General features: G+C 34.0%; 1 protein-coding gene across 1 annotated transcript; it reads right to left on the reverse strand.

Annotated features, from left to right (window-relative positions):
- Positions 1-572: 572 nt before the first annotated feature.
- LOC107484931 (extra-large guanine nucleotide-binding protein 1) lies at positions 573-6,744 on the reverse strand. The gene is given in 9 exon segments (XM_021126689.2): positions 573-1,211; positions 1,213-1,323; positions 1,879-2,042; positions 3,082-3,317; positions 4,086-4,266; positions 4,574-4,759; positions 4,875-4,979; positions 5,100-5,237; positions 5,339-6,744. Coding segments are annotated over 9 exon segments (2,454 nt in total). The 5' UTR covers positions 6,293-6,744; the 3' UTR covers positions 573-832.
- Between the last annotated feature and the right edge of the window lie 6,012 nt (positions 6,745-12,756).

Below are 12,756 nucleotides of genomic sequence, written 5' to 3' on the forward strand. Positions count from 1 at the left end.
TTATAATTGCTGTATATGTTGATGATTTAAATATTATTGGAACTCTTGAAGAGATTCCAAATTTTCAACAATTATAAAAACTCTAAAAAAAAGTTTGAGATGAAAGATCTTGAAAAGACTAAATTTTGTCTCGGCCTGCAGATCGAATATACAAAAAATGGGATATTTATTCATCAAACAACATACACAAAAAAGATCTTGAAAAGATTTTATATGGATAAATCACATCCATTAAGTACCTCAATTATCGTAAGATCTTTGGATGTGAAAAATGATCAATTCCATCCTAAGGAAGAAAATGAAGATATCTTTGATCCTGAAGTACTATATCTTAGTGCAATTGAAGCACTAATGTATCTTGCAAATAATACACGACCCAATATGTCATTTGCAATGAATTTACTAGTAAAGTATAGTTTTTCTCCAACCAGAAAACATTTGAATGAAATTAAATAAATCTTCGATATCTTCATGGAACGGTTGATATGAGATTGTTTTATTCCTATGGATCCAAGTCACACTAATTGACTATGCAAATACAGGATACTTATCTGATCTACATAAAAAGATATCTCAAACAAGATACCTGTTTACATATTTATATATCATATAAAAATGAATTTGAACACTACACCTTGATATGTGGTGGCATGTTTTAACACAACATATACTCTTAACAGATATCTAGTGTATATTACAACAGAGTAGCCTGTAGAAGGAATGTGCTTCCACGTCATTGGCACTGCTCCCTTGTAAACATTTATATGTACAGACAGAATGCAAGTCATACATGAGTTATGTATGGAGTATGGACTAACCACCATGAACTGAACTAACATTCAGTGAAAGAGAATGAACTGTCCTCAGTGCTATACATAGAGTTATCACTTAAACTAAAGTTTAGTCTCTCTTGATTCCATTTTACAATCTCTCTAGCATATTTAAGTGCTGCATCGACACTATCTGGCTCCAAGCCTTTCACCAGAGATACATACAACTTTCTACCTGTAATAGATGAATAAAGCCTCTTGAACTTAACTGCTATGTGATGGGACGCTAGCTGAGCAAGAGAAGAGTTATTATTAATGCTGTTTTTGTTGTTGCCGGAACATTGACGACTAATTACAGGGTGAAAATCAGCGAACCATTCGCACCGAGTCAGTGGAACTTGTTTTATTTTCTCCTCAAACTGATCTAGTTTGTTTAGTATCATCGTAGTCACTCAAGGCAACAGAGAAGACGACCATGCCAACATCCTCTAACATCTCTAGCCACTTGCAATTTTCTCCTATTCCTCTTGCATGCGCTGTAATTAGTTGATACCTGTAAACCAAACAATGAGTGAAAAGCACACTACAGATCAGAAAGCTTTCACATCCGCTCTGCACATGTCATTCTTTCCACTAAAAAACCTTTCATTTATGAGGGCATATTTAAGTTCATAAAAGTAACATTTTTCAGATGTTTAAAGGTAGTTTTCCAAACATTTGAATGCATCATTCTTGGAAACATGGGTCAACTTTTACACAATAAACCTGACTGTTGCATTTTGATAGCATGCCTCTGTGATCTAAGCATCAATGAAGTAAAAGAAAAAACCGTTCACCAGATGTCATTTGACTATAAATACATTCATGTTGGTAGAAAGAACCTCCATTTTGTTTGATAAACATAATAACAGCAATAGCAGAGAACCAGAGCATAACACAATCACTTTCCGATGCATTTATGATGGGGATAAACTTTCCATCAACTTCATAGACACCCTACTCCTACAGTAGGTACGCTGTATTATGCTAAAACATGATAACAGCAATAACAGAACATTTCTCACATATCATAATTGGCAACTAGTTAGGCACAAAACTTTTGGCTTACCTAGCAAAAGAATCATGTAAACCGATGGTATCAACAGTTTCCTCAGGAGCTGATGGGGGAAATGAGAACTCCACACAAGCCAGTCCATTGGATGAAGTAACTCCTTCAGCATAGAGAATATCTAAATCTGATGGCTCATAATCAGCCCTCAATATCTCAACAACCTTAACAAAGATTTTACATGTCATAAACATTGTCCTTGGGCAGCACAAGATTCTCAAGCCACTCATCAAACAATAATTTTCAAAAGAAAAGTAAAGAAATATATGCAATAATTATAAGAATAGATAGAAATATGGTGCAAGAACTTCATAGACACTCCTGATGAAAAAATATTCGCTTAAAAGAAGAATAAGTTTATTGGTTTGGCATCATATAGATTATTTAGCTAGCATAACTAAAAGCATAAAAGAAAAGGGTTGAGGACCAGCCAAATAATTGACCTGAGAAAGTATAAAGCATATGCTAGGCTCATATAAACTCCCTGTATGGAACTTAATGCTTTCTTTAGCACAACCATCACTTCCTTTGATTAAGGTTCTCTATAATAGAATGTTCTGAATGCAGTAACCAAAACCTTTGACTAGAATTAACCTAAGCAACAAGTAAAAATCATTGTCCCTACCCTCCATCAGTTTGCTCATTTTTTATTTGCACAGGGTCCTAATTGATCAAAGATAAATCTGTTTGATATAATAGATAGAATTTCCTAAACTACCAGAATCAGACAACATATTTATATATTCAAATAAATAATAATTACTCTTTGGAACAAAATAAACATTACAAAAAAGATTATGTTGTGAAAAGTCATTGACATTTTGAGATTTCTTATACCCAGAATTTTAACACAATATCATCCATAAGAAATTCTTGCCTAAGCACAAATTTACCAGCCTGGAGTTCTTAAAGAGTGCCTTAATTAGCTGTTCCCTTTCATTCATATCATAGAGTTAAATATTTATTTATCCTACTCAATAGAGGACTCCAGTATCTAGTCACAAAATCCACCTGTCTTTCTTAAAGTTCTCTCACCGCCACCAACTCAAAAGACATCCTGCTCTTAGCATTTTCATCCATAAGCAAGCAATTATATAAATATGTAAATGTCAGCCATACGATCATATGCAATCAAAGTGTCAAGAGCACATGTACACACTAAATATGTTAATTAAAAAAAAATACAAAAAAATGAGCTCATACCCGCTCTAAGAAATAACTAGCAACACTTGGTAGCATTTCTATTTCTCTTCTTCTTTTGTAGGTAGCCTTAATGGCTGCACTACTCCACATCTCCTCAATCAATGGTGCATATTCACGAGTAGCCGCAGGAAAGATGGCATCAAGTTTGCCTGAAGCCATAGTTCTCAGCAGCCAATCAGAGAAAGCTTTTAGCCTTGTGCCAATGGAATAGATTGTCTTGTTGTTTGAACTGACTCCTGTTGTTAACCACAATGGAATCATCCAATCTTTAGTACAAATGGACAAGCAAAATTTGATATTTCTCTGGTTGATATACAGTATTTCCTTTTTACAATTTTAAATTTAATTCGAGCAGCATCCCATAGTAATAAAGTCCTATGTGTGTGTGTGTGTGTGTGTGTGTGTGACAATTTTCAATGTTCAGTCTACAGTTGTCACTTTGGATGGAACAAGGTAAGATATAACTATTTCATTTTAGTACACACTAAAAGTTGTGACCCATAATGGCACTTAAAGACATTTTAGACACTAATAATAAACACCAATTCTGCACATATACAAGCTTGCTGCAAACCATTTTAATAGGGCTGAAGAAGGATTGAGTTGAAGCAAAACAGAAAGAATGTGAAATTGAGATAATTGACAGAATTGAAGATTTTGTATATTAAATTGAATATGGGTTTTCAGCATATGACCTAGTAAATTATGATGAGTTTATATACAATTAGAGGTTACACACTTCACACGCATATAGTCTTGCATAACTGAAGTAACTACCAATTGCTCAAAACAGAATTGATAACAGATTGAAAACAGAATTATGGAATTGGTAAGCCTCAGTTGCTTGTCTGTGAAGGAAGTCTCTAAGCTTCATTACATTTGGATGACCAACTAGATGGTGACCATTTGATGCATATTAAACCATGTCTATGGTGCTTTAGAAGGAAGAAAGCTAGGTCAAGTAGTCAATTTAGTAGAAGAAAAAGGAGAAATTGAACTCATACCTGTAGAAGAATCAAGTACATCAGATTGTCTTTTCTTCATATTCCACAGACTTTCTTCCTCAAAACGCTCACGACCTTCAAGTAGTAAGCCAATATAGGAATATACGTTCGTTTGAATGGTCAACTTTATACTTTCACGTTCTTCTTTCGAGAAAGGGATGTCTTTGTAAAGTATCTTGGCCTGCCATAACCATTTACATTCTCTAACTATATTTATTTCTTAGCTTTTAGCAACAGATATCTTATTCACGAAAGAATCAGTACAAAGTAGGAAACTGTTGCCCAATCAACTACACTACAACATATCACAAAAAGAATTATGACTAACTAAGTTTGTATTTATGTTTAAACTTTAGACTACTACTCCCAAAAGAATTTCACATGTCAGTTTTATAAGTTACATGAATTATCATTTTGTTGAGCACACTTACCACCCACATTTGTCCAACATAATCTTCCCAACTAGTAACTAACAAATGAAAAATCACCTGCTTAAAAATAGTACTTGTTCCAGATCCACCATAGCCAACTAAGAGGAGCTTCTGAACTATTCCATGCTCAAGGTAATCAGGAACTCTTTTGCTAACTGGACTGGAGGTTCGTTCCCCACACAAAATTGAACATTTAGAAGGAACTGGCAGGGACAGTAAAGCACATACAAGCTTCGTTCCAGACTATACAAGCATCAGAATAGTGGGTTATAATGGAAGAAAACAAACAAAATAAGACAAATAGTCCTCACAAAACAAAAAATAAATAAAGAAATAAGAAAAAAAAAAGGAACATCACCTTTCCCCATATATTCCCTCTTATATTTTTCTGTCCCTCTTCTTGGTATGAACCATCCTCATTAACCCAAAAATGTGGGTTACCAGCGCATTGAACTCCTGCCAACTGCCAAACAACAGCAATTTTGTTTAACAAGGAACAAGTTATTAAGAGTTTAAGGCACATCCTTCTAAATTCCTTCAAAAAATATTTTCCTATCATATAATTATGGAATATAATTTCAACCTGCAACATTCGGAGCTCGACTTTTGTTATTTCCCTGCCATTGATGTAAACCTGCGTGTTCCCATTGCTAGCATCCGGCTTGATTGGACCCCCAACATTCAGATGGGGACTGATAATTCTGCAAGGCTTCTGTCCTTCCTGTGAAATTCACAGAAAACAATCATGATCCACAACAAATCACAAGCAGTTAACCAATAATCAATGATACAAATGCATATAAAAAAACAGAACAAACATACCTCTCCCCAAAGACCAGATACTTTATCATACCAATAACTCCCCGGCTTAAGCTTCTTCGGAGGAGCAGCGCAGTTCTGCAACGTAACCAGTTCCTCAAACGAAAGTGGCCTCCCATTGACACAAATATACTCCGGAGGAAGTTGATTCACCTCACAAAACCTCTCAGCCTTCATTATCTGCCGAACCTCCAACTCATTAAGCAACCTCCTGAAAATCCTAGAGCACTTCCCTAAACTCTCTCTTTTAGACTCATCAATTGGATACCCAATACAATCAACACACTTTCTTCCTTCAGGCATTGAACCCATAGCATCAAGCACGCAATTCCCACAATACTTTGCAGAACAAACCAGACACACCTCTTTCTCCGTGAACCTGCTACCCTTGAAACACCGGTAGCACAAACCTTTGTTTCCTTTAGTCACAGGAGCCGGCTTAACCGGTTCACATTCATCGACCAAAGCTTCATTACGATTACCATCACCATCAACATCATCATTATCTGAATCATTATTAACGGTGAAAGTATGAATAGGTGCACGTTTAACATCACACGCATATTCACGTTCGTCGTTAAAATCTGCGTTCTTTGCAGATGATTGACTAGACGATTCGAAATCCAAACTCAATAAGGAATCGGTGAACGCCCAATTTGAATCGTTGAAATCTGAACTCTCCTTCACGCCATGCAAGTTTCTCAATTCGTGCGAGTGTTCCTCGCTGCTGAACTCGCCCGCGTCGTTGCTTCGACCGGCGCCGTCTTCGAAGGCGATCACAGAGGTCGGAGACACGGTGGTATTGCCGTCGCCGGAACCGGCGTTGCTGCTTCGGTTGAAAGCTCTCATGGAAGCAGGAGAAGACGCTGGTTCTGTGCCGAGCGGTTTGAGCTCCTTGGAGAATCTCGTGCTGCAGTTCGCCGGCGACGGCATCGGATGCGCCATTGGAATAGACATAATGTCGGAGAAACGGAGCCGATGGAGCGCAACCGCCACCGGAATCTTGTCGACGCTTAGCGACACAGCCCGGGGAATATCGAGCCACGATTGATGAACGTAACGGAACCGTCAACATGGAAAATAAAAAATGAAGCTCTTCAAGCACATCTAAGGTTCGAACCAAAACCACACATTAACATTTCAAAATAAAGGGAAAAAGTGTGAGTTTTCTTTCTCTCTTTCTTTCTTTCTTTCTTTATTTCTAAACCAAAAAAAAAAAGTCGCCTAGGAGTTTGGAATCTGATGTAAACAAAGAAAAAGAACACCGACTGTCGAGTAAGAAGAAAGGTGATGAGTGAAAGTGAGAATGAGATTTTCTCGAAAACGCGGAGCAGCAGTGTAAAGTATGTTTGTATATGGCATCATATATATACACGCTGGGTGTGAAGCGGTGAAGGCTAAGGTGACTAGGTGAGGCTCGAGGATTTGGGGTCAGCCATGAACCTGGCTCCTTTTGACTTGCTACTGCAAGTGGTGACAAAGTTTTTAGCACTTGTATATCTACTTTGACCACACAAGAAAATTAAAAATAAGGAAAACACTATTGAATCAAAAGTCAATATTGTTTTAGGATAAATTATCATTTTAAAGGCTCTGATTTGGATGGTCCAAAACATATCAGACTTTTATTGGTCTGGTTACAAAAATTTTTTTTTATTATTTATTATTCATTATTCAAAATTTCAAATTTTCCCTCCATTAGTGTATCAATTTACGCTATTAAAGGTGTTCATAGGTCGGGTAAAATGCAGCAATTCATTGACCAGCGGCAAACCCTTAAATGGAGCTCAGTACCGCGACGGATTAGTCCTTGACCTGTCGGGTTGGGGGATACCGTGGGAAACCAAAAAAAAAAAAATTGGGTTTGATGTGACTCATATTTGATCCGAAATATATACTAGGCATATTTGTTAGACCCGAATTCGATTCTAAATCCGATAAAATCTACACACTTTCGGGTCACAATTATACCGGATGAAAACTGGGTCGTTAATATTACTTTCTTGTAACCTAGCATGTGAAAATATCCAAATTTTTACGACTCCCACCATTATTTGACATGGTAAAATTCACTTAGAAAAATATAACAAGAACGAACCCTTCTCTAAAATTAAAGTATAACCACAATTAATACTAATATTGTCTAATAACACTAAATATTTAAATCAATACAAATAACACAATATTATGCATTAGCCTAAAGTCTTATGCATTTTAAACATAAAACATTAACTTATATTCTTATAATGACTAATAACACAAAATATTAAGGTTTACAATAGTTAAATTCCACATAAGAATAGTCATCATCTATCACTAATAACACAAAATATTAATTATGTATGATGACCGGGCCATCGGGTTGAGTTCGGGTGACCCGACCTATGGCCTGGACCCAATTCAAAATAATGACCAGATCTATTTTTGAGATTCTTACCCGATCCTAAACCCAATAAAATCACACCAAATTAACCCCTAAAAAATTCAGAATCGGACCGAATCATGAACAGCCTGCTTGCTATATCATTGATTAGTTTAACATGAATTTATGAAAGTCTTTTTTTTTCATTGCATCATTGTAATGGACATGGCCAATTCTATAGTGTCTATTAATTGTTGTCTAATTTTTGCCTAATTTATCTTTTGTGGTAAATTTTAAATTTTTAAAAATAATTTATTTTTATATCTTTTTAAATTAAATATTAATTTTTAACTTTTTTTAGTAAATAAACACTACTTTTTAGTCACCATAGTATTCACCCATTATAATACCAAATCATTATCTTTGTGATAAAGGTTATTTCAGGATAATAATATAAGAAATATAGGACCAACATTTTTAGTGGATAAAAATGAGAAATCGACTGGTATTGATTCATAAATATATAAATAAAAAAAATAAACTCTATGGTATAGAAATAATCTTTTTTTACACATGAAAAAGTTAATGTGACATGGATTTAAAAGTGATATTTATCTTTTACTATTATTGCTTTGTTAAGATCTGGCAGACAAATGTATAAAAACCTAGATTTTGTCTTTTTTAATTAAACACATTAATCCTAACAAAACATTAATTATAGATATATTTTTGTTGTATTGGGCCAAAAAAAAATAATTTTTAGATTGTAATAGATTGCTATTAAAAGAACATATTTTATTGTGTTTACATTATCAATAAAATTAATCAATTTTTATTAAATATTCTAAGTATACAATAAATAATGTAAAATATTACAAACAATAAATATTAAAAAAATAAACATTTTAATTCAAAATTTAGTCTCTAAATTATTGTGTATAACACTTAACTTTTCTTACATTTTGCATAAGAAACTAATAGGTATTATTTTTATTTTGTGAGAGTAACTTTAAAAATTTTTGTCATTTGATTTATGAATGGCTGATTTTTTTTTATATAGAATTATTGTTGTATTATTTTCAATTATAGAGAAGTGGTATGTTTTAATTTAGTATAGAGGTAATCATAAATTAGAGAGTCCCTTTTTGTATTTTAAAAATTTTAAAAAATTAAAATTTACATATCAGAGAGTCAGATTTGTGTAAGTTCAGGAGTAGGAGAATCGGTTTTATGTAAGTTCACAAATTAGAGAATTAGATTTGTATACGTTCACAAATCGGAGGGTCAATTTTGTGTTTTTAAAAATTAAACTTCACAAATGAAAAGGTCAGATGTGTAATCTTCATATGAAAAAAATACACCAAATTTTATACGTTATTAAAAAAATACTACTATGAATTCAATATCAAAATTAAAAATGTTTTACCAATTAGTTAAAAAAATCTTTAGTCCATGAATTATTTATTTTTTAAATTAATTTATAATATTTTGATTTATAGTATGAATGATAATTTATTTATAATTACAAATATAACAACAAAGTTAAATTTAAAAAAATAAGAAAAAAAACTTAAAAAACAAAGCTAAAGTTTGGAACATAACTAAAATTATTTGGTGCATATGAGTATTTTAAAAATGTTCAATATTTAAAATTATTTGGTGCGTATAATATTTACTTATGTTCCAGTTTTGCGTATGAATATTTTTTTCATTTTTTCAAATTTAACTTTGATGTTATATTTACAATTTTAAATAAATTATCATTCTTATTATAAATTAATTTAAAAAAATAAATAATTCATGGACTAAAGAATTTTTTTAACCTATTCATAAAAAATGATAAAAAAATTTTAAGCTACTCTCCCAAAATAAAAACAACACTTATTAATTTTTTATACAAAATATAAAAAAATTGGTATTATACACAATAATTTAGAGACTAAATTTTGAATTGGAATGTTTGTTTTTTAATATTTATAGTTTGTAGTATTTAACATTATTCATCTAATGCTTAGAATATTTAATAGAAACTAATTAATTTTATTGATAAAGTAAATACAATAAAATATATTTTTTAATAGCAATCCATTACAGCTAAAAAATTATTGTTTTTTCTCGGCCTAATACAGCAGAAATATATGTAATTAACGTTTCATTAGAATCAATATTTAATTGAAAAAGACAAAATCTAAACTTTTATGCATTTGTTTTGACAAATCTGAATAAAGCAATAATTGTAAATTCCATAAAATTAGTGAATAATTAATCAATTTATTTTTAATTAAAAAAATTAGGAATACTATTTTTATAAGTTTAATAATATAGAACTAATTAAAAAAAGAATCTTGACACTAATTTTAAAAAATTTGGCTCAAAATTCAATCAAACGAACCAAATCGAACAAACTGAGTCCAAAATAGGCCCAAGGCCCAATTCAACCCAGCCACTTAAGCAAACACAACTGCCCTTTTACCCCGTTCATCCTCATTTACGTTGGAAACATTTTGGAAAAGGGGGAGGAACGTGTGACAACTCCAAACCCTTGTCCTCAATTCAATTTGCTCTATCTTTCAATCTGGAGCTCAAATTGATGAGCTGTTTGTGGTCATGCGTTTGTCTCAAAGTCCTCTTCAATTCTATTCGAACAAAGTGGTAAGTCTTTCTCAAATTCATGTCCAGTTCTCTGTGCCCCTTTTATGTACAAAATTGGTTTGAGTTTTGAGTGAGTTTGATGATTTTGGTGGTTTAGGTGCAATCTAACATTGAATAATTGTTGGATTATACTCCAATCATCAATGGGTAAGATAAGAAAATTCTAAACCCTTGTGATTTGCCAAATTTTGTGTACACTAGTGCTAATTTAGTGAATTGTGTAAATTAGATTGAATTTATGTTAATTTGGAGTTTGAGTTGGTGAATTGGAGCTCTTGGAACAATCCTTGGTGGCTGGATTTTGGAAGTGGAACTTGTGAGCTTGCCTTGTGGGGTTGTCTTGGGTTGTACGAGAAAATTGGTCAAGGTATGGTTTAGGGTTCTCGTATTTAATATGTAAGGTTTCGTGAAAACTTAGGTTAGATGACCATAGGCTAGGTGTGAATGTTTGAATGTGTTAAATGTTTAGTACTTTGATAACACTTGTTGATTTTCGGTTGATTTTTAGCTTGATAACTGATGTTGGTGATGGAATATAATGTTATACGGTGAATTAGTGATAATTGGCAAGATATTAAGAAATGAACATATATATGTGATGAAGGATGATGATTTTGTTGTTTAGTTGAGTAATTTGTATATGGAATTGTGCATATAAGAGTAAAATTGATTAAGCTAGGATGTAGAGGTTTTGGCATTTTAAAGTGGTATGTTGTTGTGCTGGATACATGTATAGGAAGTGGGAATTAAGTTTGGTTTTAATGAAAATTGAGGTTTGAGGTTTTTGTGAAAAACTTATTTTTAGCCGAACTTTGGCGAGCCATAACTTAATTTTCGGACCCCCAAATTAGTTTAAACTTATTTCAAATGAAAATTGGATCCGTGAAGTTTACGTCGTTTGAAGAACGGATGAAAAATATTTTAAAACGAAAACATTATACACGTCGAAAGTTCGGAGGGCAAAATTGAAAATCCTGCATCATTCAGCATTTTGCTAATTCTGCACAGCTTGCGTAGGCGACCACTACACGCGACGCGACCAAACTCTTCGGGTTTGGCTGATTGCGTACGCGAATACTAATTTTAAGGGGTTGCATACGCGACCACCTGCACGTGACGCGACCAACCCTTTCGGGTTGGGATTCTCACGTACGCGAGCAGGGTGCTTGCGCACGCGAGCAAGGATTTTCGCACACCCACACGTACGCGTGGCCCACGCATACGTGTGACCCCTGTTTCAATAAAAATGGAGTTTTGTGTTTTAAAGTTTAATTTCAAATATTTAAACCTCTATTTTCATTCCTTTGATCCTAGATTTTGTTAGTAAGCCTAGTAATGAGTTGAAGCTAGGAATAGGTGGTAACTTGGGGATGAAGAAAGTTTGAGAGGTGATGATTTAGGTATTTAGGACCCCTTCTTTGTTCCTCCTGATATTGTAAAATCGCCCCCAGCGAAATGGTGGGAGGTTAGGATCCCCTCCTTTGTTCCTCCTGGACACATGAGAACGTACTTCCTGGGTAGACGCAAGGGTTGTGGTTTCGCCCTACTTGCTCCAGGTTGGTTAGCATAGAGGCTCCCCGGGTAAACGCAAGGGTTGTGGTTTCGCTCCACTTGCTCCGAGTTATGATAAACTATGTATAAAGATGCAAATATATGATGTATAAAGTGATTTTACAGCCATAATGAATGATTATAAAACGATAATGAATGAATATGAAATGATTATCTGAGATACGAGTTTCCCTGGGTAAAGTACCATGGCTTGCCACCACGTGTACCTGGTTGAGACTCGATACTCTGTTGACCCTACAATGTAAGTGTGACCGGACACTTATAAATTCCCAGGGATGTTGACCCCCATTGAGCAAGTTTATATATTTGAGAAAAAGCTATGCATAGACTCTTGGGGATGCGCGTCGAGGGACAGTCCAGGGTTTAGCAAATCGGGCTTGTCGGGTTGGCTTGATAACCGACAGATGAGTCTCATAAGCCATATGATAGGCATAGATCATGTGCATTTTGTTTGTTTTGTTTGCTATGCATTATTTGGGAGTGCATAACTGAATATATTATGTTAATTGCTATATTTGCTACTTGCACTACTTGTCTCCCACCTGTGCTTGCAATTGTCTATTTGTCTATCTTTGCAAACTCACTGGAAATAGAGAAACGGAGGAAAGGTGGACTGGTTTAGTATTAAGATTAAGTTTAAGCTAGGTTTAGAATTCCCTAGATAACCACCCTTTTATGGTTTCTGTTTAGTACTTTAAGGTTTATAATCTGAGTGTCGGCATTTTAGGATTGCCTCTGGCATTCCCAGGACCTTATATCTTATGTGCGTGGCACCTTTACCATGCTGAGAAACTCCGGTTCTCATTCCATACAATGTTATGTTTTTCAGATGCAG

This window comes from Arachis duranensis, chromosome 1 (assembly GCF_000817695.3).
Source record: "Arachis duranensis cultivar V14167 chromosome 1, aradu.V14167.gnm2.J7QH, whole genome shotgun sequence".
Lineage (NCBI taxonomy): Eukaryota > Viridiplantae > Streptophyta > Magnoliopsida > Fabales > Fabaceae > Arachis > Arachis duranensis.